Source organism: Perognathus longimembris, chromosome 8 (assembly GCF_023159225.1).
Source record: "Perognathus longimembris pacificus isolate PPM17 chromosome 8, ASM2315922v1, whole genome shotgun sequence".
In the NCBI taxonomy this organism is placed as follows: domain Eukaryota; kingdom Metazoa; phylum Chordata; class Mammalia; order Rodentia; family Heteromyidae; genus Perognathus; species Perognathus longimembris.
The window spans coordinates 46,025,245-46,049,834 of NC_063168.1; the positions used below are offsets into that span (position 1 = coordinate 46,025,245).

At 47.5% G+C, this 24,590-nt stretch overlaps 1 protein-coding gene across 2 annotated transcripts in view; it reads right to left on the minus strand.

Annotated features, from left to right (window-relative positions):
• Ttc7a (tetratricopeptide repeat domain 7A) overlaps positions 1-23,088 on the minus strand; it is a 111,110-nt gene extending 88,022 nt beyond the window's left edge. The window contains exons 1-3 of one of the 2 annotated variants that reach the window (XM_048352979.1): positions 22,768-23,088; positions 13,348-13,511; positions 6,562-6,730 (exon numbers count right to left, since the gene is read on the minus strand). In XM_048352979.1, coding sequence (XP_048208936.1) covers positions 6,562-6,730; positions 13,348-13,511; positions 22,768-22,963 — 529 coding nt within the window. In that variant the 5' untranslated portion in view covers positions 22,964-23,088. Of the gene's footprint in view, positions 1-4,982; positions 5,041-6,561; positions 6,731-13,347; positions 13,512-22,767 lie in introns of those variants that run through there. The other variant, XM_048352980.1, reaches the window with a different exon arrangement.
• Positions 23,089-24,590: the final 1,502 nt, after the last annotated feature.

Sequence of the window (24,590 nt, forward strand, 5' to 3'; positions counted from 1 at the left end):
CCTTCCCCCAGAAGGCAGATAGCCTATGCCTAGAGGGGGGCCAAAATCAACAGCTCATTCCTGCCATACCAGTGCAAAACAAAACAAAACTCAAGTATGCCACTATACCCTGACCTGAGAGTAGCTTGGTGTTCTTTCTTTCTTAAAAACAACACAAAACAAAAAGTCCTTGAATATGCACTGAAGTCTCAAGTAAAAACAGAACACCCTTGCTGCACTGACTGAAGGAGAACAGAAACCACCACTACCACCCCCACAAAATCCCAGAAGGGGAGAGGAGAACCACAGCTGCTTAATGTAATTTATATTTCCCTTTTCACAACAGCTCCACAGTCTGACTTTACGTCAATTGAGGTCACGGTGCTCTACAGCCAGTGCTAGGCTGTGACACAGAGGAGCAGAGGGCAGGCTAGACTGAAACATGGGGTGGAGCTGGTCTTCAGGGGACCCACCGCCCATCGGTGAAGCCATGAGCTGCAAAGTTGACACCAATGGCTAAGGTCTAAAGGTCCATGTGGAATGTGTAGCTAGAAAAATGGGGTCACTCTCTATAGCCTTAGTACACTTGGCTAAAGCCAGAGAAGCAGGGGACAGGCCTGAGCAGAGGGGAAGGAGACCATCTGCCACACAAGAGCCCGCTGAAGTAGATGACAGTGGTTTTCTCCTCTGCCAGCTGGTCACATCTGGGGATTATCTACCAAGAAAAAGAGGATAACTGATTACCCTAGACCCACTGAGGCTCTGTACTGTCCTAGATCTGGGCCCAGACCTCAGCTCATCCTAGGGAAGACCGATCCACACAATGTGCACCACCAGTTCCATTCCATTTGAGCGGGGAACAGGCTGTTTAACATCTTTTAGTGAGGTGACTAACTAGATGCCAGCCAAGACCTCCAAGCCTGCCTGCTAGGCTCTCAGCTTCCCATGCCCTCCCATGCAACCCACTTAGTCCTCATTCTCTCCTTTCACTAACCCCCCACCCCCATACACACATTGCTTCAAGAAGGTATGATTCCTCCCTACCAAAGAAGCCACCACCAGCTCCCCTTGGGTGTTATTCTCCCATTCAGTTGCTCACAGGTCACCCTGAAGCTCCACCTCTCAATTCACCAGAGAAGGCTCTACAACTGGCGGGGCCGCACTCCCTACCCTTTCTGTGTAAAAGCCTCAAAGCTGGAGTCAGAGCAAGCTGGGCTCAGATCCTGATCATGCCAGACCTACTCATTTCAGCCTGTGCTCCAGGGTTCTGCCCTCCATGCCTTTTACCTACTTTGGTAACAGCACCTTCATGATCCTTGGAGGAGATCTTTCCTCAACCCAGGTTATAAGAGTCTAATGGAGAAATCTCCCTCCTGACATCAATCCACATCCTAGCTGCTCATTATCATGGGCTCTAGGGTGGGCAAGAATCCAAGAAAGGCCAGAATCTTCCCCTCACACTCTCTTTGAGAGGCTGAGGGCTGTGCTGCAAGGACCAGTAGCCTTAGAGCTGATGAGAAAGACCTTCACATATGCCACACACTGGAACCAGCTACACCTGACACCATTCCTCCCCAGAGAAATTTCCATTTACATGGGCCCCATAAATGCTCAGGCCCTCCCACTTTCTGTGATTATTTTTCCAGGTAATTAATGTTGCCTTTCTGTTGTTACAACCTCACACACAAACTGGTCCCCAGAGCACGGTGTCAGAGGGAACAAATCCTGAAATACAGGCTTTTGCTGAGCAAAGGTCAAGGAGGAGCAGTGAGGATGGTGCCGTATCTCAGCTGATGCAGTTTCAACAGCATGGGCTGACATATAGCCTCTGTGATCTGGAGGTGAGAGGGCGCCATGGAGGCTGGCTTTAGGGCACGTAGTAGGATATCTCAGGAATGGCAGCCTCTAGTGGGTACTTCCAACAGCAACAGAAAAGCCAACAAAAGCCAGCTCGGCAAGCTGCACTCCTGACAGCCCCTCCAAATGAGGCTCTGAGTACAATAATCCCTGATGGTTGAGAATCAGGTCAGATCATTGGAGCAGAAGTTTTCTGCCCCTGCTAAAGGCAGTGCCAGGGCAGGGAGACTAGACTAAGCCTGGGAAAGGCTAACCCCTACCCTTCCCCCCATGCTCTGCTTCAGCTCTCACTACCTGGGGAAATAAGATGCAGCTTGAGGACAAGGAGCATGCCCCCCACCCCCACCCCAACCCCTACCCATACCTTCCCTTATAAACTGAGGACTAGGGGCTAAGAGGAGTCCTGAGGCCTGCTGTTGAGGGCAGACTCCTCAGGGCTTGGATCTAGATCCAAGGACTTTGAGAAACTAGTATTGGCTTTGGTTCCTCATCTATGTATCCAAATGCCAATGACTAGGGGAGCTATATAAGTAAAGTCAGACAGGCCCAAAAGTTGCAAACAAGTCTTTTAACAGCACAGCTCCTAATCATCTCAAGTGTCTCTCTCCCACTAGGAGAGGGGCTGCCCACCAGCAGCAGTCCAGAGGAGACTATAAATGTCCATTTCAGATAGTCAAAAGGCCAAGAGCCAAGGCAGGGCTTCCCATGGGACAGGGCTGGGGGTAGCCTCAGGGCTGAAAGAGCACAGCCAAACAGAAAATCCACTATCTTGACCCAGCAGGTCTGGCAATAAGCTATAGACCAGCCACCTCCAGGGTGTTTCCCTTTCCTTCTTTTCCCAAACAGCAGACTTCACTGATGCTAAGAACTATCCACTGATTCAAGGACTGGACTAGACAGGAACAAGTGACATCAAGGAACTGTACCAGTTCTGCTCATGTGTGCATGTTGCACTCATCTTCAAGGGAGAAGGCTTGGCTCCCTACTTGTTGCTCTCTCCCTGCTGTTCCCTTCAAGGAAGAGACCAAGTGGTTCATATTGGTGTCATCAGTAGTGCCTGCTTACAAATGGTATTTTTCTCCATGGGACCTCAAGAAAGAACACAAGAGATCAAATCTCTGGAGGAAGGAACCCACTGACCTGACTGGAGAGACGGGGATGCACATACTATACCAGGAAGGACCCAAGAGAGCTAGGAGAGAAACTGTGAGCTCAAAGAGCAAGGGGAGCTCCTGGCATAGGGAGTGCCTGAACTGTGTCAGAGAATGTTGCAGCTCATCAATGTGCAGAACAAAGAAAAAAGCTGATGAGCTTGAGACAATGGCTCAAGGCAAATCGAAGGGACAGAACTTCACTGTTGATGGAGAACTTCTGTTGATGGACAGAACTTCTCCAATGATGGAGAACATCAAGGTAGATCTTATGTGGTAGACACTTGGGCTCCAGAAGGGAGAGGTGAAGAAAGAATCAGCACAGCTGGGCACTGGTGGCTCACACCTGTAATCTTAGCTACTCAGGAGGCTGCTATCTGAAGAACAATTTGAAGTCAGCCTGGGCAGGAAAGTCCATGAGACTTTTATTTCCAATTAACCACCAAAATGCCAGAAGTGGTCCTATATCTTAAGTGGTAGAGCACTAGCGTTGAACAAAAAAGCTAAGGGACAGTGCCCAGGCACCAAGTTCAAGCCCAGGACTAGTACCAATTAAAAAAAAAAAAAAAAAAAGAATCAGCACAGAAGCTGAAACACATTTTGTGGAGGAGGGGAGGACAAGGAAAAGGAGGTAATGGAAAGAGAAAGGGTGGATGAATACAGTCACTTTATATTTAATGTACATAGATGAAAATGGAACCGATAACTTAAGGATTTAAGTGGGATTGGGTTGCTTGCCTCATATACATGAAGCCCTGGGTTCAATTCCCCAGCACCATATATACAGAAAATGGCCAGAGGTGGCGTTGTGGCTCAAGTGGCAGAGTGCTAGCCTTGAGCAAAAAGAAGCCAGGGACAGTGCTCAGGCCCTGAGTCCAAGCCCCAGGGATGGCAAAATAAATAAATAAATAAGTGGGATTGGGAAAGACTGGGGAGAATGATGAAACGGGTGATATTAAGATGCATTGTATTTATAAATTAATTTGAAGTGAAGTCTCCTTTGAACAACTACTTAAAGATAATAATAATAATATTAATAGTAATAACAATAAATAACCAGCCATTTCTTTTCTTTTTTTGTCGGTCATGGGGCTTGAACTCTGAGCCTGTGTGCTGTTCCTGAGCCCTTCAGCTCAAGGCTAGCACTCTACCACTTCAGCCATAGTGCCACTTCCAGTTTTCTGGTGCTGAAGTGGAGATAAGAGTCTAATGGACTTTTCTGCCCAGGCTGGCTCTGAACTGGGATCCTCAGATCTCAGCCTCCTGAGCAGCTAGGTGTGAGCCACTGGTACCCCCGGATGACCAGCCATTTTCAAGGGACTTAGACTTCAGTGGAAGATAGAGCTGACAGTCAGGAGCATTTGGAACCAAATGCACATGACTCTTCCAAAGGCTTCACAAAAGTAGGTACAAGGACAGACAGGCCTTCCTAGAAAGCCCTTGAAACAAAAGCATTCTAGACCATTTTTGAATACAAAGTAAATAGAAAATGTTCCTTGCCCCAAACATACCAGGATATGAGTGTTCCATACAGAAAATGTACCTGTCACCTGTACCTGAACAGTCTAGGGGGCTCAAGTGAGGGTATACCTGGGCCTGGCAATGAGGGCCTCCCAGATGTTATTATTCTGGGAACCCAGGGGCCTTCTGCTGCTACTATCCTCATCTTCTCACATGGAGCCAGACAAATGGTCACCCATCCCCATTCCCTTCCAGGTGTGGCTGTCACCCATTGCATGGAGAGATCCACCAGACACCCAAACCTGAGAATCAACTCGTGCATGCTTGGCAGCTTTGTGCATGGTCTCAAGCACATGTAGGTCAGGCAAACCTTGGCATGCCAAGCAGCAGGTGTGGTCACTGCAACAGGACAGGGAGGACAGGCAGAAAGGAGGCAGGGAAGGGGCTACATGCAGTCACTAAGCGACACTGAGGGATGGGGAGCTAGCATAGCCCACAACCAAACAGCCCAAGCTGGCAATGGCAGCTCCTTACCTCCCTGGCAGGACCTCTGACCACCAGGACTGTGTTCCCCCAAGAAGCTGGAAGCATGCTGGAGAGAGTAGAGAGCAGGAAACAGGGAGCAATATATACTGAGCCAGGATGATAGGAGAAAGGACTGAAAGGACACCCAAGGGAAGGAAGAGACCCCAAAGAACACAAATGTCAAAAGAAGATCATCCCCAAGGTTGGTCTGTTCCTAAGGCCCAGAGAGGGGGATAAGTGAGCAAAGAGAGAGGACCCCACAGAATGGACCCTCCCAATGGGCTGTTTTCCCACAGGCTGTCTCTGGGGTTTTCCCAGAGTAGCCAACCTAGCATGTTTCCTTAGATGGTGTGGATTCAATGAGCAAAGGACTCAGGGACCCAAGGTGGTCAACCAACCCTCAGGCAAGCCTCTCCTGTTAATCAAGGAGGATATACCCTCCACAAATGTTTACAGTCACTGGAACCCAGAGCAGATAGAGAAATCATGTGTTAGGGCAGGAAGGGGTTCACAGATTCCAAGGCCAGGATCAGAGTCTAGAGATTGAAGCCTTGGCTTCACCATGCAGCTGGGTAACTTTAGGCAAAGTACTCTTGTCTCTGGGCCTTGTTTTCCCCATCTGTAAGATGGAGAAAAGACAGGGACACTGAGGAGACGATGCTTCAGGACATCCATGTTCCTATGTTCCTATTAAAGCAGAGAAAATGTTCCTACCTATAAGAGAGGCTAATACATACCCCTCTTGTTGGGGCCAGGCACCAAATTCCCACAGACCATAGGCAGATCTTTTAGACTTTTCTCTGGGGTTGGAATAGGGAGATAATCAAATATCTAATGATCCTGGCAATAGTGAAAGCAGAGGGGCTCCTAGGACTTCACTGCTATCAATGCCCACCTACTAACTTATGGGTCCAGGGAAGGATCCTGGAAGTCCCAAATTCAGGGCCAATTCCATGGCACTATTTCCCTAACTGGACCATCCAGTCTCTCATAACATTCTTCCATCATTGAACCTCTGTGTCTGTCAGTTCACTCTAGAGTGGCCTTTGCCCGGGGAAGGCTGGGAGCTCCTCCAGGGCAGAAGTGCTTATCACTGTATCTCAGGAGCCCCATGCTGGGCTGCTCACAGCAGGTGCCCGATACCTAAAGAGTAACAGACTGCTGGGCAGCAGTGAGTATGATGTGCAGCTGGACAACAAGATGGCACTTGAGCCTCTTTCAACTTGTTTATGCAACTTGCTGACTCCTTCTGGTCATGGGACCCCTGAGAGGGCAGGTACAACCATGCCCTATAGGTAAGTAAACTGAGCCCACGCAGAGCAAAGAGGCTATTTGCCCAAAGGTACACAGCTAGGTAACTTGTCCATGGAACCAGAGTGAGAATCTGAGTTGCTGGTGTCACACATGGGCAGCAGGCTACCATGGAGGGGTGTCTATACAGGATACCAGTGCATGGCATTACCATGGTTAAGTGTCTGAACACTGCTGTGTCCACTGCCCCGAGTTGCTGCCTGCTCCAGGTGCTTGGGGGCCAGAGTGGAAGAACTGGGCAAGAGTAGTAGGGAGTCCAAGATAGTGCTTATGCTACCTTTGATGACAAATGCCTCTGCCAGCAGCCGCATCTGATACAGAGGATTGTTCTCCACAGACATGTCATCAATCCCAGCCCGTGCATACATGCTGATGGCATCTCGGTAGGAGCCCTCCACATAATGTAGCTTTCCCAGGATCAGCATGGCCTCACACATGTACCGTGGCTGAAAGGACAAGGATGTGTTAGCAGGCTCCTGCTCCCAAAGCTTCCACCCCAGCCCATCAGGTACCCTGAGATGAAGACTCTGCCCACACTGAGCCATAAGCCAATAACACCCCTCCTCTTCATGGAAGCCACCCCTGATCCCACACTCCCCTCACCATACTTGGGTCCAAGGCCCACTTTGTGACTCTAAATGAGATGTTTATAAGTCCCTCTTTTCGCCACTGTGTGTGTGGGCTTAGACTCTTACACCACTACAAAGCAAGCCCTGCCTTCCATCTCCTACAGCCCCCAAAGGCTTTAGTACTGGGCTGGGCATTCAGGAACTCAGCACTTATTCTGAACACAGTGAGGAGGCAAAAGTGTATCGTTTTATGGGGTCCAAAGCTTTTAATTAGGGCAGGGGCTTATATACGCACACACACAATATGATAAAAGGCCTCAAAAAGAGCCTATGTGACGGGGCTGGGGATATGGCCTAGTGGCAAGAGAGCTTGCCTCCCATACATGTTCGATTCCCCAGCACCATGTATACAGAAAACGGCCAGAAGGGGCTCTGTGGCTCAAGTGGCAGAGTGCTAGCCTTGAGCAAAAAGAAAGCCAGGGACAGTGCTCAGGCCCTGAGTCCAAGGCCCAGGACTGGCCAAAAAAAAAAAAAAAAAATGAGCCTATGTGGACTTAGAGGCTTATGCCTCCCCTACACACATGTGCGAGCGCGCATACACAAACATATGCACATATGCAACCAGGACCTGTAGGAGGGAGAGGAATTACATCAACAGTGGGGATAGGAGACAAGAGAGGGCCTACTGGGTCACTGTCCTCATCAGAAGTAGGGCAAAGTACAGAGCTTTTGGCTTTGATTTCTGACCCATAGTGCCTGAATTCAAACCTGCTTTCTTTCACCTTCTTTCTCAAGTGCAGCTTGTACCTAAGCCTCCACACAACCTGCCTGACTCCTCCTGGCCATGAGTACCCCAAGAGGGCAGGTACAACTCTATGTTACAAATAATTAAACTGAGCCCAATGCCTTGTCAGGGCCTCCTTATGGCCTCAGGAGATCTGGCCTACACTGGTCACTTCACCCTAGCATGGGCTATGCCCAGTGTAAGAGTCAGGGGTACTTGTGACCCCAGCCTCTATCATTTTCCATCATGCATGGCCTCCTAAGAAGGCAATTAAGAGAAACGGGACAAAGCAAAACCAAGCCCCGAGAAAGCCAATTTCTCCTTTCACACTGATCTCTGTTTTTCATAAATGAACAACCTTCTGTTGCCTTTGCTTACTCTGATCTCCTTTTGGCCTTCAAAAATCCTCCTCCATCCCTTGAGCTTGTTCAGGCCCACATCGTCCTGGAAGTCTGCCTGACCACTAGGAGCTCCTTTCTAACCCATTCATCCACTCTACCCCTGCACATCTGACCTTCTCTCTTTGACTCCTTTTCAATTGAATTTACCCAGAGTATTTGCTAATTCCCCCAAAGAGGCATCCTATTTCCTGGGCCAGAGCCACAGAGATGACACATTCTCAGCCCACAGTGCTTCCAAATTAGATGATGAGTCTTCTATTCTGTGCACTGGTCTCAAGCTGATGGGCTTATTTCCTCCCTGCTCAGCTTTTATTTCTCATTGGTGAGAGGAAGACAAGAACCTCTAACTCCTCACTTCCCATCCTAGCAAAAGGGCATTAACAGGGCAAAGTCCAGAAGATAGCTTTAAACTGTTCCTGAGGAAGGAGCTAGATAAATACAGGGTATGAGTAATTATTATAATCACCCACTTGTACTGTACGTGGGGAGGGGAAAGGACATAAGGCTCAGAGGACACATTCCAGGCCAAGTGAAGGGGTGTGGCTAGTGATGACTCCTGTTTAAAACACAGCTTCAACCAAGCTGGTGAAAAATTAAGAACAACATAGTAAATGCTTTGTAAACCTAAATGTGTACTATTTTTAAATCTCCTTAGAAAGTTGTCATTGGTGTTTAGATGTCTCTTACTTTTTTCTTTTTGTGCCAGTCCCAGGGTCTGAACTGAGGGCTTAAACACCATTCGAGCTTTTTTGCTCAAGATTAGCACTCTACCACTTGAGTTATAGCTCCACTTTGTCTTTTTTGGTCTTTTTTAATTGGAGTTAAGAGTCTCATGAACTTTTCTGTGTAAGCTGGCTTTAAACTTTGATCCTCGGATCTCAGCCTCCTGAATAGTTAGAATTACAGGCAACCCTGATAAGGGTAGTTTTGCTGTTGGTTTTTGCTTTTTTTAAATTAATTAATGAATTTATTTATTTATTTATTTATTTATTTATTTGCCAGTCGTGGGCCTTAGACTCAGGACCTGAGCACTGTCCCTGGCTTCTTTTTGCTCAAGGCTAGCACTCTGCCACTTGAGCCATAGCGCCCCTTCTGGCTGTTTTCTGTACATGTGGTGCTGGAGAATTGAACCCTGGGCTTCATGTATACGAGGCAAGCACTCTTGCCACTAGGCCATATCCCCAGCCCCAGGTAGCTGACTTTTAATATTACAAAATAAAGACATTGGCCCAGGGTTCAATTCTCCAGCACCACATGTACAGAAAACAGCCAGAAGTGGCGCTATGGCTCAAGTGGCAGAGTGCTAGCCTTGAGCAAAAAGAAGCCAGGGACAGTGCTCAGATCCTGAGTCCAAGCCCCAGGACTGGTTTTAAAAAAAAAAGTCAGCTACTTCCATAGGAGGACTGTGGGACTCTGAACTTGCAATGTTTTTGGTCTGTCAATCCAAGTTAGGGGGCCACAAACCCAGGCACAGTATAGAAATTCTCTGCAGAAAATTGCTCAGCAGGGGAGGGAGTTGTTTCCTTGCTGTGTGGCTCCTTTGCCACCTATTCTATTTGGGTCTCATTGATCTACCTATATAAAAAAGGAAGAATAGCCTAATGGAGATACCTGGTATGGGAAAGAGATAAGAAAATATTCCATTGTAAAGTGAGACTCTATAATGAGTGCTAGCACATCTTTAAGTTAATCTAAGTTTCTTGATCATTTTTATTTCTATTCCAGTACTTGGGTCAGCGCCAAGAAGTGGCAGAGAACACTAGAGCTTGAGATATCAAGACAGATGGGCCTGGGTTCAAATCTCACACCTGCTAGTGTGGTTCTTGGCTAAGTAAGTGATCATCTCTCAGGTCTCTGAAATGGGGCTAAAAATTGCAAAACATGACTGGGAGGCTTCAGTGGGATGCTGCATTGCCTGGGGCTCAGTGGATAAAAGTTGGAACAAGTGGCTTGTTTTCAACCAAATTCCAGAGAACTGGCCTAGACAGGATCATAGCATCCAGAAAGTTCAGGGTTTCAGGGACCACCTTTGCTTTCCATTCTTCAGTTACTTGGACTGCAGGGGACTCCAGCTGAGACTGCATCTGCTGCCAAAAGGTACCCAGCTATACCCTGATGCTTTATTTACAGGAAAGAGAGAGAGGCCCTCAAATTACTTTGAACACTTTATTTTGTCCAATCAGAACCAAGTTTTTGGCTTTGGCCTGGATAGCAATATCTCCACACTACTTGTGCTTATCTGTGTCTGTTAAATAAAACTTGTATTTAATGAATGGGATTTGGCAGACAAAACAGTTTGCACATCAACAGTTGCAGAATCCATTCACATTCAGTTGTTTTTGTGTGTTTTGGCAGTACTGAGGCCTGAACTCGTGGCCTTGTGCTTGCTTGCTTGGCTGGTGCTCTACCACCTGAGCTATACCTCCAGCCTATTCACTACAAATGAGGTTCAGGCAGAGAGCTCCACCTGAAAGATCTCATAAAAAAGGAGCAACCTGATAAATATACGTCCTGGGGCTCAATGGAAAGCTCTGTTGGAGGATATGTAAATGCAAAAGAAAGGTGAGTGGGACACATCCTCCACTCTGAGGAACAGGAATGAGCTAAGATGAACGGTATTATCAGTTAAATTAGTTGTTCATTGATTGCATTTTCAAATAAGCCTGCATCATATTTATTTTAAGAACATATAAAAATATTTAATGGAATCTACCAGAAGGATTCAAGAAAGTCAAGTGCCTATTATTATGCCTATAATCCTAGCTATTCAAGAGGCTGAGATCTGAGGATTACAGTTCAAAGCCAGCCATGCAGTAAAGTCCATAGACATTTATCTCCAATTAATCACACATACAAAAAAAAAAAAAGCTGGAAGTGGAGCTGTGGCTCAAGTGGTACAGCGCATTAACTTTGAACTAAAAAAGAGCTCAGAGACAGCACCTGGGCCCTCAGTTCAAGCCCCAGGACCAGCATACCCCAACCCCCCAAAAAACAAAGATTCAAATTAAAAAACCTTCACAAGAGAAGCTTGGAACCTATCAATCAGAGTGAACCTTTTTGATGGACACAGGAGGCTCCAGAGGTCAAGAAACAGGCTTAATATCAAGCAGCTAATATTTTAACTCAACAGACTTCCCACTGCTAAAATAGTGCTTCATCAAAGGATCTAGGAGAAACCGCATAGCATATATGTTCCCTTCTCCCTTGCAATGTTCCCCTCCACTGCTCTGTATGCCTCTGGTCCCATAGTCCTTCACAGCCCAATTATTCTCCACCATTCCCCTTTGCTTTTGCTAGTCATCGACCTTAAGGAGATTCTTATCAGAGGATCCTTCAATTACTTATGCTTCTCCTACCTGGAATACTCAGCACTACCTTTATATTTCCATACTTTACCTCCTCTTTCAGAACCAGCACTCATAGGGCCCAATTCTAATACTACCATTACTCCTAGTCTGCTCTCTAGCTCACACCAGGGAAATGTTCCTTCAGACTAACCTCACAGATACTACTTCTGCATGCACCACGGTCCATCTGGGAAAAAGCTATTTATTTGCCCATAGGACTTATCTTCCCAACAGACCTGCAACTTTCTTGAGGGCAGGTTTGTCCTGATTGCCCTCAGCAAGCATAACATGATGCAACAGGCCACAAAAATATGTTTAAAAAAGTAAATACATTATTTGGGGATATCTCCTAAAAATACCTTCCTGAGTCTCTAATGACATACAAGTGCTGCTAGTAAAGACCAGATACACTTTAATCCAAAACATTCCTCAGCTCTGATACATGAATCTGATACATGAATCTGATACATCAATCACTGGAAGATGTTGCTGAGACACAGATTCTGATTTGCATTTTGTACTGATTTGCATCTTGGTAGCTCCCCAATGATGCCCAAACTCCTAATGAGTGGACCACACTTTACACAGCATAGTTCTAGAGTAAACTGAATTATTTCCCTTCATGTCTTGGACATCAGGTACTCAACAAATGCATAGTAACTTACACTACCTGCCCTACTCTAGAATTTTTGTTTCTACACTGCATGTTTGCCTGCTTCCAGCTAGATCACAGGCTTCTTGAGGTCTTCTCTGAGAACCCCTCAAAGGAGTCCAAAGAACCACAGGTATGTTAGGCCAACCATGTGCTGTTAAATAGAAAATAAATATGGTCACAAGTGCAAGCTCAAGTAACATTTAAAAAGATAAAAACAGGTGAAATTGGGCTAGGAATGTGGCTTAGTGGTAGAGTTCATGAAGCCCTTGGTTTGACTCCTCAGTACCACATAAAGCCAAAAGTAGTGCTGTGGCTCAAGTGGTATAGTGCTAGCCTTGAACCAAAGAAGCCCAGGGACAGTGCCCAAAGCCCCAATTGAGTTCAAGCCCTGGACTGGCAAAAAAAAAGTGAAATTAATTTTAATAAAATTTTCTTTAACCCAATATAAAGCAAAGGATTATCATGTGAGCACATAATATAAAGTTAGTGTACTTTTTGTTGTTGGTTTTGTTTTTATAGTCCTGGACCAAGTCCAGAACCCTGCACTTGCCAGGCAGGTGTTCTACCATTTGGCCTCATTTCAGCCCTTTTTGCTCTGGTTATTTTTGAGATAGAGTCTTATTGCCCAGGAACATGCCTGGATCTCGATCTTCCTATAGTAGCTAGGATGATAAGCATATATTACCATGCTCAGCTTTTTCTGTTGAGATAATATCTCATGAACTTTTTGCCTAGGCTAGCTTGAAACCACAATTCTCTGGAGCTCAAACTCCTATACAACTGAGATGACAGGCATATACAACCAAGCCTAGTTGTTGCTTGAGATGAAACCTTGCAAACTCTTTGCCCAGGCTGACTTCGAACCATGGTTCCCTTTGATCTCCACCTCCTCAGTAGCTAGGATTATAGCTATGAGCCACAGAACTGGATTTTTTTTTTTTAAGACAGGGCCTCACCCCCATATTTGCACAAGGGCTGGCCTTGAATTCACAATTTCCTGCCTCGGATTCTTGAGAGCTGGTACTAAAGGCATGCACCACCACATCTAGCTCAGTCAGTGTTCTTTTTTATACTCCTTGTTTTGTATGTCTTTGCAATCCAAGGCATATTTTAGATTTACACTCATGATATGTCTCTCACTGTAGGTGCTGGAGAGCCACATGTAGCTGATGGATCCTGTACAAAAGAGAATAGAGCCAAACCCAAGAGCCTTGTTCAGTGAACAAATGACTCAGGGAGGGCTGTAGAGCTAACAGGAGACAAGAGAAAGAAGAGAGGAGGCCCCAGGTTTGTGGCTGACAACTCACCAGCAGCTTCCCATGATTAAGGATACTGCTCAAATAATTTTTGGCTTCATTTATCCTATGTTCATTCTTCTCCAGCAAAGGGATGGAGTCTTTTATTTTGGCATGGTTCTCCTTCAAATACTGTTCCAGGAGGGCCTCTGCCAGCAGTAATTTCCCAAAGTCATCTGAAAAACACGGCAAGGATCAAAGTGGGTGGTGAGGGTCCTAACTTCCTTGAACAAAGCAGGTGGAGAGATGGTACACCCTGTGGACCCCCTACCCCCACCCCTGCACACAGCACATGAAGTGTGGTCTGAAAAAATGAAGAAAACATTTCCATAAACTGAAATACTCTTTAATCCTAGCTACTACTCAGGACCCTAACTCAGGAGGCTAAGAGCTGAGAACGGGGATTCAGCTTGGGCAGGAAAGTCTGTATGAGACTCTCATCTCCAGCTAGCCAGCAAAAGCTGGAAGTGGAGTTGTGGCTCAAGTGGTATAGCAGGCCAGCCTTGAGGGGAAAAACTAAGGTATAGTGCTCAGGCCTTGAGTTCAAGTTCATTACTGGCACCAAAACAATGGGGTCACAATAGAAATTGTCCCTTTGGGACTTTTTTTGTGGTAACTCAGTAGATGGGAAGGTAAGAGTTCTCAGGACAAATTCCGAGAATTTCAGAATTTAAAATGAAGGACAGAGTCATATATATGCCCTGCTGTGGGTAATAAGGCACTTTCTCCCCAAACAATTGAAGAGGAAAATCATACGGGTGATTAAATAATGCATTTTCTTTCCTAACAACTGAAGAGGAAAATCAAATGGGTGGTTAAATAATGCATTTTCATGCGCTACTGGTTTCTGTGTAATCGTAATTGGTTTGCTTCATTTAAAGGTATTTTAGTGTGGCCTGAGAATACTTGTAGCCAGAGAAAGAGGGAAAGTGGGACACACAAAGGAGGATACACATATACCTGTGCAGTGAGACAAATCTTTAGACTTTCTTAATGTAACTGCAATGTGTCTCTTGTATACAGCTCATCTGCATAACCTTTCCATCCGACAGTGGCGTTGTACTACTTAACTTGCTGTTTCCCCCTACCACAATGAACTCCAGTCTTGTGACCACCTTATCCCCACTACCTGCAGCAGAGATGATCTGGCATGGGAGTTAGGTGCTCTGTGTGCAGGGTTTGAGGTCAAGAGCAGTTTCATGACAGCCTCAGGTGGTTGTGCTGATTGCCTCACCCTAGCACACAGGGTGAGGCCCAAGCCTATCACCCAAGGCAAGAAACTAATAAATACCTGTTGAGTGAATCAGATCCTCTTGACTCTCCAGAGAAGAAGCTGTCAGGATCCAATAATAAATACCTCTAAGAATGTCTGCTCAGCCCACTTATTCACAGTAGTCTTTCTGCTGCTTTCTCACAATCACTGCTATATGCCCCAGTGTCCAGGCTATCAAGTCCAAAACTGTATACCTCCCAAGAAGAATTTCCTGCAGAAAGCAGTCCTAACCCCAGAATACGAGCTGTGCAGTCTCAGGAGAGTTTGCTCTGGGAGTGTTCCTTATCAGACACTTTGTGATATCTCCCTCTCTCTCCCTCTCTGTACATATCCCAGGGCTTAAACTCAGGGCCTAGACACTGTCCCTGAGCCCAGAGTCTCACAGGCTTTCCTGTCCATCCAGACTGGCTTCGAACTGTGATCCTCAGATCTCAGCTTCCTGAATAGCTAGGATTACACTAGCTACTAGTGCCTACCTATATCTCCTGATTTTTAAATTTTGTAATTTTTTATTTTTGTCAGCTGTGTGGCTTGACCTTGGGGACTGTGCACTGTTCTTAGCTTTTGTGCTAAAGGCTAGCACTCTACCATTTTCAGCCACAGCTCCACTTCTTGTTTTCTGATAGTTTACTGGAGATAGGGTCATACAAGCCAGGCATCAGTGGCTCACACCTGTAATCCTAGCTACTCAGGAGGCTGAGATCTGACTAAAAGGTATCCTTCCTCATTTCCAAATCTCATCCAGGAGGAGAGATCTGCTGCCTAGTGGTGGGTGCCTAGGCCAGTTCCCTATGGTACCCTATGCTGCACAAACTTCTATGCAAGTTGTTCTCTCCCTCTAACCTGTGTGTGAAACCTGGGGGGAAACACCTCCTTGGGGATATTGGACTTGCCCCGGCCTCAGTCCCCAACAGGGCCAGCTGCTCTGCTCCTGGAGCCTCTTCACCCACACTGCTGCACCACATGCTGCTGCCACACCTCTACCCCATACCACACTGCATTCCATCAGGCTACTCTACTCCCTTTGCTGTCCACCTGCCAGACCCAGGTCTCCCCACATCTCCTTGGTGGGGTGCCTTTTATGCCAAAAGAAATCAGCTTCCTTCTCAGAAATGCACCTCTTCCTTCTTCAAAATAATGGGAATGTCTTTCCTCTGGCAAAGGTATACAGGTGGTATAACCTAGAGAGGCTGAGTACAAAATCTGGCAGGATCATGTAGAAATTGTACAGAGTAATACTGATTTCATTGTGTTTAATAATAAAAAGGGAGTGGTAGTACCCTGTGTCCTCTTCTAACACCCTCTTCCTCCTCCTTCCTTCTCTCTTTCCCCCTTTCCCACTCTTTACTGGAAGCAATGTCTTAGCATGTAACTGGGGACATTCCCAAAAGTTCCTGACCCCACTGGGATTACAAGTATGTACAACCACGTCAGGCTTTTCATTTCTCCAGGACTTCATTTAACTGTATTCTATGAAAGTAGTACACAACATATTGGAAACAAACCAATCCCTCACCACAGACTGGTGAAGCATTGTTCATAACCCTGAGTGACTTTGACTGTGAAAGAGGGAACTAATCTTTACAGGAGGACCCACTAAGTGTCAGACACTTTCCTAGTGTTTTTGTTTGTTGTAGGTCCTGGGGCTTGAACTCAGGGCCTAGATGCTGTCCCTAGGTCTCTTTGTACACAGGGGTAATGCTCTGCCACTTGAGCCACAGGGCCACTTCTGGCCTTTTCTGAAGTGCTTATTGGAGATAAGAGTTGTATGGACTTTCCTGCCTGGACTGGCTTTGAGCCTGGACCCTCAGATCTCAGCCTCCTGAGTGGCTAGGATTATTACAGGTATAAGCCACCAGCACCTAGCTAGTTTTATTTAACCTAGATATTATCCTCATTTTGTGGATGATAATACACGTTTGCTACACTGTCAGGGTCACAGCCACTGATAATAATTTAGCCAAAAAATAATCTCTCTGAAACCCTATGTGGAACAGAGCTTCTGGTAAGTTACAAATAAAGAACAGTCTAGATTTGTAAAGAGTAATGTAAAAGCTAATAATAAATCCCAGGACAGAATCGTTCTTACTTTCACTTACCTGTAAGTTTCAGACTTATTTTGATCATGGTGTGTGTGTGTGTGTGTGTGTGTGTGTGTGTGTGTGTGTGTGTGTGCGCGCGCGCTAGTGATGGAAACTCAGGTCCTTAGCATATCAAGGAAGCACTCAGCCACTGAACTACACTCCCAGCTCTCAGACTATTGGTTCATTAACACTTAAGGTCTTTCCCTACAAGGCTTTTGCTCTCCCTGTTGTCTCCCTACTTAGCCTGTCTTCTTTTCCTTTGTTCAACAACTCTTTTCTTGTCCCGCCCCTCTATTCCACTTCCCTCTTCTTTCCATTCCCAACCAGTCGGAGAGCCAAAGGACACTTTGGAATAAAAAGTTCTGAATTGGGCTGGGAATGTGGCCTAGTGGTAGAATGCTTGCCTAGCATACATGAAGCCCTTCAGAACCACATATATAGAAAAAGCCCACAGTGGTGCTGTGGCTAGAGTGCTAGCTAGCCTTGAGCAAAAAGAAGCCAGAGACAGCGCCTAGGCCTTGAGTTCAAGCACCAGGACTGGCAAAAAAAAAAAGTTCTGAATTTCAGTTGGTAAGTTAAAGAGTTCAGATGGATAAAGGCATCCCTGCTCCCTCCAAACAAGTTGCATCTTAACATCCTGTGTCCAGACCTACTCCCTGCCTCAGGCTGGGCCAGGTGCTCTCAGGTCTCTGGGCTAAGCATGGGAGGAAGTCTCCTGATAACTAGGAGCTGAGAGCACCTCTGGCAGCCAGCCTCTGTCTTCAGCAGAGGCTTAGTGGCCATCGTCTCCTCACCCAACTCTTGTCGTAAAGGCCTCTCACAACTACTTTCTTCCTTTCTCAGATCTCTCAAGGTACCAGGGCAAAGGACCCATTTGGAGGCCACTTGCCTCCCACCCACATTTAGAAAACAGTACTTTTCTCTCCATAACCTGCTCCTTTGCAGTTAAGAAATGCGGGCCTTTCCATCCAGCCACGCCAGACCTCAGATCCAGCCCTTCCCTATTAGGTTAAATAGAGGCACGGTGGTATCTGAAATTGCCCCCTCATAGGTGTTCTAACCACAGCCAGGGTAGGACAAGATCTCCTGCTTCAGACAAATTCCTAGCACCTTACACGGCAATATTAAAAACAATCTCCAATTTGAAAAAAGAAAAAAATTACTTAATCCAGGAGTTGGCGGCTCATGCATGTAATCCTAATTACTCATGAGACTAAGATCTGAGGATTGAGGCTCAAAGCAAGCCCAAGCAGGAAAAGTCTCTGAGACTTTTATCTTCAGTTAACCATCAAAATGCCACGAGCAGAGCTGTGGCTCAAGTGCTAAAGCACTAGCGTGAGCAAGAAAGGCTCAGGGACAGGAACTCAGGTTTAAGCCCTAGAACCAGTACCCGCTCCCGAATCATTTAGCTAAAAAGGACCCAGGTGGGAGATATGCAGGTACAAACTGCATTTTTTTAAACTTTGCTATCTATTTGAAATTTTCCTACTAAAATACTGGAAGGGTAGAACAACTAGGCAACCAAATGTCATCTGTATCACTATATACATCCTAATTCTACCAAACCATAAAATTATTTAATTCCTAGATTTTTATTATATAAAATAATGGGTTTATTATAACATTTTCATACATGTAATTTCTGGCTTTTTTCAGTGTGTTTGTGTGTGTGTGTGTGTGTGTGTGTGTGTGTGTGCATGTGTGTATGTGCCAGTCCTGGGGCTTGAACTCAAGGCCTGGGCACTGTCCCTGAGTTTTTTTTATTCAAGGCTGTGCTCTATAACTTGAGCCACAGCTCCACTTCTGGCTTTTTGGTGATTAATCATAGAAAAGAGTCTCATGAACTTTTCTGCCTAAGCTGGTTTTGAACTGTAATCCTCAGAGAAGACACCAGCCTACAGAAAGATTTTTTTGAGAAGTAATAATGGTATGTTGGAGCCAGGCACTGGTTGCTCACATTTGTAATCTTAGCTCCTAAGGAGGTTGAGCTCTGAGGATCACAGTTCAAAACCAGCCTGGCAAGGAAGTTAGTGCAATGAACCACCAAAAAGCCACAAGTAGAGCTGTGGCTCAAGTGGTAGAACACCAGCCTTGAGTACAAAAGCTCAGCAGGTCCTGAGTTCAAGACCTAATACTGGTTCCATGTGTGTATGAGCATGCAAACGCATGTGTACACACACATACACACACACAAATAATGATATGTTGGTTCTATGTTTTTTTTAAAGTTCCTATTTCATAAATGCAGAAATAGTAAAGGGGGAAGGGGAAAGTGGGCTGGCATGTAGTTCAAATAAGATAGTTCATGACGTTATAACTACTGAAGTTGGTTGATGTTTATGACTTTCATTCTTTTTTATATGTTTTGGATAATTTTCATAATTGAGTTTTCTTTTCATTTTTTTTAAATACTGAGATGGGCTCTTTGTTTTTACAAGAACAAACCCCCGCACTGCCAACATGTTCTGGGGTTTCCCTGCTCCATCCTGGCCAAACCCACACCGGATGTGAATTTGAAGAAAATGCACAAAATGGTAGCAACCACCTTCCCCTTCCGCAGGGGTGGGAGAAGCTCCTCAGGCAGGAAAAGGCTTGAAGGGCCTGTTCAGTATCTTCCCTCACAACTCCCTTTTCTCTCCTTCCCCTTCTAGAGTGAAATCTACAATCTGGGGCCTTTCAGTTTCTGGAGGAACCTGTAGCACAATTGGACCTCAAGGCCTTAGTAAAATAGGATTCCACGGGGCTCAGCCCCCTCCATTAATACCGTCCGTCTTCTTTCACATTATGTGATAGCTGAGGCTTTGAGCCATTGATCATAAGACTCTAATGGGCCACATGAGACTTCAAGAGTCTATCTTTTGGTTTGTACTGGGAAGAAGAATCAGCACTAATACCTCCAAACAGAATAGGTTTTCCTTGCAAGAAAACCAAAACAACAAAAATGTCCTTTATATGGGCTTTGGAAGTCAGTTTCTTTGAGTTGGTTGTGGGGCTTGAACTCAAAGCCTGAGTACTGTCCCTGAGCTTTTTTGCTTAAGGCTAGCACTCTACTACTTGAGTCACAGCTTTACTTCCTGTTTTCTGGTGGTTAACTGGAGAAAAGAGTCTCATAGACTTTCCTGCTGGGGTTGGCTTTGAACTGTGATGCTCAGATCTTAGCCTCTTAGTAGCTAGGATTTCAGGCATGAGTCACCAGCACCCAGCAATATTTTCTTTTTTATCCTCATGCTAGTGTGTCCATGAGTGTGTGCCCATATACGTGTATATGTGTGCAGGTATGTTTAGGGATAGTGGATTTAATAGCAGGAAACCACTAATTCATAGAACCAAACCCCAAAGTCGGCAGGAGAGATTCTAAAGCCTTTCAGTTATCCTTCCTTAGCCCAGTTACTCCCCACAAGAAAGCAAGCCCAAGCTCTAGCCTATCCCACACTAGAAAGCTTACTGCCAGGAACACAGACTTGAACACAAACTTTTATCACAGACACATTATGTGACCTCTCTAGGCCTTGGTGTCCCTATGTCTACAATAGGAGAAAACTGTCCTACTCACAGGGCTGGTTCAAATAATTTGAAAAGTCAGGGGCTGGTAAATCAGGCCTGTAATCCCAGCTACTCGGGAAGCTGAGATCTGAGGACCACAGTTCAAAGCCAGCCCAGGCAGGAAAGTCCTTGAGACTCTTATGGCCAATTAACCACCAAAAACCAGAAGTGGAGCTGTGGCTCAAAGTGGTAGAGCCTAGCCTTGTGCAAAGGAGCTCGGGGACTATGCCCAAATCCTGAGTTCGAGTCCTACGCTCAGGGACTGTGCCCAAGCCCTGAGTTCAAGTCCTACAACCAACAACAACAAAAACAGAAACCATTCATACCATACAATTTGTAACCTATAGAAATGTTTCCCAACAATGCTCCACAGAATCTGGTCAAACCAAGTTTGAGAAATGTGGAATATGGTATTGTCATATTGCTCACAAAAGTGAGCTCTGGGAAGTCCTGAAGTTGTTGTTTGTTTTGTGACTGTATCAAACCAGGCATGCCTGCTACCTACAGTGGGTATGTCATGAGCTATATCTCTAACACTTTTTTTATCTCCTGAGATAGGATCTCACTATGTAGCCCAGTAGCCTGCCTCTATTTCCCAAACATTGGGATCACAGTTGTGCACCACTATGCTTGGTAATCCTGCAGTTTTTAACATCATGGAATCCATTCTAATTTCTTAATGTTTTGGCTCCCCAAACCCTTGAAATTGGGATACCAATTTCAGGAACTGCACAATCTCTTCTCAGGCTCTAAAAAACAGCTTAAAAAGTAGTGGTGCCATTGGGGATACAGGAGGCCATGTTCCTGACTTAGTCCCAGTACCTTTCTCTGTGGTATCACACCACTCAGAATCCTATAATTCACCAGGGAAGCACTCGTTTCTGCACAGGTCAGTTTTCATTCCCACTCTTGCCAGCCCCATCACACATAGAAAACTGAAAGGGCCCTGAATTTATCTACTCATACTGAAGAGGGCTCATCAACTTCTTCCAAATATGCACCTTTCACAAGGTGCTAGTGGCTTACACCCATAATCCTAGCTACTCAGCAGGTTGAGATCTCAGGTTCTCAATCTGAAGCCTACCCAGGCAGATAATTCCAAGAAACTCTTATTTCTAATTAACCAGCAAAAAATTAGAAGTGGAGGCATGACTCAAGTGGTAGAGCACCATATCTTGTTTTGGGAAAAAGCCACATATATACCTTTGGGTCTGCCCACTGTCCTTACTGCCATACTCAGACTTATCTCAAATCCTCAGATTGGGCATCCCATCCAAGACCCTCCACAGTCCTTGCTTCCAGCCCTCCTTGGTCAAACATACTCTGTCCTTCCCAACACAAGGCCAGTCAAGTTATACTGATTACTTGAGACTTCCCTTTTTTTCCTATACTCTAACTCATTTATGAGTGCCTGTCAGTCACCAGTCTGGTTCCCCATCTACTCTGAAAGCTCTTTAAGGAGGTGGGGTGGAGGGTTTCCATGGTGCATCTTTGAAAGGTAAGAGTACAAATGATCACAAGGATGTACTTAGAAAACCTGGGTTCATATCTTCTTTCTCTATCTTCTTGGCTGGATAATCAAGTTATTTAACTTCTTCCCTGGACCTCAGTTTCCTTATCTACATAGTGGGGAGGAGGGGGCAAGAGTCCATCTCTGGGGGTGGTTAGGTGAAATGACTTGGATAAAACCTTTAAGACACCATACAAGAGTACACAGGTTTGAGCTAGTACTATTATTATCATTATCTCCCCCACAGAGCCTTCCCCAGCATGAGCTGTTTTTAAAAACTCTTCATATCTGTATTTATTCCTTCAACGGAGGTGGTTAGGCACTGGGGAATGGCCCTCCTGGCTGAGGGGAAAGTACCAGGAACAAGATTTTAAGCTGGAGATTGGGCGGGGTATTCCTACCACCCCCACTGGGGTGCTTTCCCGCCCCAGCACAGGGGCCCAGCCCAGCCAAACCAGCCCTACCGCTAAAGCCACAGTATGCTAAGGCTGGAAGGGGCCCCATCCCGCCACAGATGAGGAAACTGAGGCTTGTCAGGCCTCTTCCCCACTTCACCACCCTGATGCTAGACAAACCCGAACCCGTCTGCTGTGGGTGGAGCTGTTTTCAACTTTATTTGGTGGAAAAGAAGAGGGGCAAGAAGGAACAGTCTCCACCTGAGAATTGTTGGGGGGGTGGGGGGAGGACAGGAGTCCCTTCTCCATGCACTAATCTGATGCAAACCAATACCCCCATTTCACGGTACACGGGTAACCCACATGGTCAGAGGGCAAAGTCGTTTCGGTTTCTTCCCTCCAGGCGCTTAACTTGCATATGATTTATTTTTTTTCTGCTGCGGGCAGAAGGGCCTTCCTTGTGGCCCTGGCTAGCTCTGAAGACCGGGCGCTGCGGGGAAGGGTAGTGCCCGGCGCCGGCCGGCTGTCGGCCGTCCAGGCGCGCTTCCTGGAGGAGGCGGTGCTTTTCGCGCGCCAGCAGCCGGGGACCCAACCCCTCCCCTCCCGCCTACCCTCCCTCTCACTCACCGGCGTCCGGAGAGGTGAACCTGGCGTTCGGGCTGCCCCGCCGGTTGCCTCCGCTGCCGCCGCCGCCCCCGGGCATGCCCAGCGTCTGCAGCTGCCGGACCAGCTCGGGCACGCGGTCCCAGTGGCCCTCGGCGCGGCAGCGCTCCAGCTCGCTCTCCACCTTCAGGTGGGAGCCGTGCGCGCCCTTCGCAGCCATCTTCGCGCGGGCGTTGTCATGGGAGGGGCGGCTGTGAAGTGGAGACCCGGTCGGGGGCGGCGTCCTGGCTGGGGCGCAGACGCGGGCGGGGTAGACGGAGGTGCAGACGGCAACTGAGGTCGAGGTGGCAGGGGGGCCCCAGGTGGCGGCCGTCGGGCAGCAGCCGCAGCAGCTTCCACTGCACCGCCCGGTACCTCCGGGCTGGGACTCCGGCTTCTCGGCCCCACCGCGTCCAAAAGCAGCCTCCGCCTCTGTTGCAGCACCTCCTGGCGCTGCTGCCGCCGCCGCTGCTGCAGCTGCTGCCACCACCCCCGCCCCAGGCCTGGGCGTCGCCAGCCGCGGACCCGCCCCTGGAGCCGGCTCCACCCCCCAGGGGGCGTGGCGAGGCTCCGGCGGGCCGGGCGCGGGGGCGGCCAGCGCGGCCACAGCAGCCAGGCGCGCGACGGGCGCTCGCGGCCGCCCCGGCGCCCGCCCCCTGCCGCCGCCGGCGAGTCGGAGCTCACTTTAATCCTGCGCCGAGCCCGGGCGCCGGGGGGCGTCTCGCTCCGGACCCCCTCGCCATCCCATCGGGGCTCTTGGCCTGGAAGGCCTCCGCCTCACGACCTGGCTTTGTGTGGTGGCCCCGTCACCGCTGCTGCCCACAGCACGTCACAAATCCGGGGAGAGGCTGGCGGCTCGGTGCCCCGGCTCCGAGAGCCAGCTTTTCGGGGATCCGACCTGCCGCGCGCCGCGCCCGGCGGGGCTGGGGCTTCGTGGAACGCACTGGCCTGCGGGTGCCAGCGCCTACCTCGACGCGGGGCGCCCTGATCTTCTCACCTGCGGTCTTTTCGGTCCAACTCGATCTTGCTCCGCGTTTCTCCAACTTTGACATTTACTGATTTCTACACCGCAGGGGTCTAAAGGCCGGTCGGAAGTGCTTGCAAGACAGCAGGGCCCTCCGGAGCTGTGGGGTGCTCCGAATTTCGAAGGATCCTGGGGCCTACATGACCCTCAGCGGGGAGACCTTGGGGCCTGGGATTTCGGAGTGTGCTGGGGAATTGGAGGCCGTCGACCAAGAAATCACCGCAAGGCCAGAAAAGGAAAAGGAAAAACAAAACTCAAATCACATGTCGTATGTCCCGGACCAGATTCTACCAGATGGCAAGGCCGGGACAAGCTTTGAAGTACAAGGCTTGTACTTAAAAGTTAGAAAGCAGCCATTTCCGGTTGCGGGTGTCACCAGCAGACTTGGGAGTGACATTTTCCCTATCTAGAAACTTGCCTCTTCATGCTTCCCCAAAGCTGTGGCGGCAAAGGGTCAAGTAGAGGCCAGACTCCCTGGTACCCAGCCCAACTAGTGCTCCCCTCCCTACCTAACCCCGGGTCAATTGTAGATAGAACTGTTCTCCAAGCACAGCTCATTGCCTTGGTTGGGGTGGGGGGGGGGGTTCCTGCTCCTGAATGTTGCTAAGAATTCCAAGGAGCTACTCTGAATCCCTCAGGGATCAGGAAGAAGAAGGAGAAAAATCGGGATAGCTCTGGCTATTGGAATTTAGAAAGCCTTACATCATAGGCCCATAAACCCCTCCTGACTTGTCCACTCTTGTCAGGCTGGCTGTGTTACCTTTGGGCTGCCTTTAGTGATTAC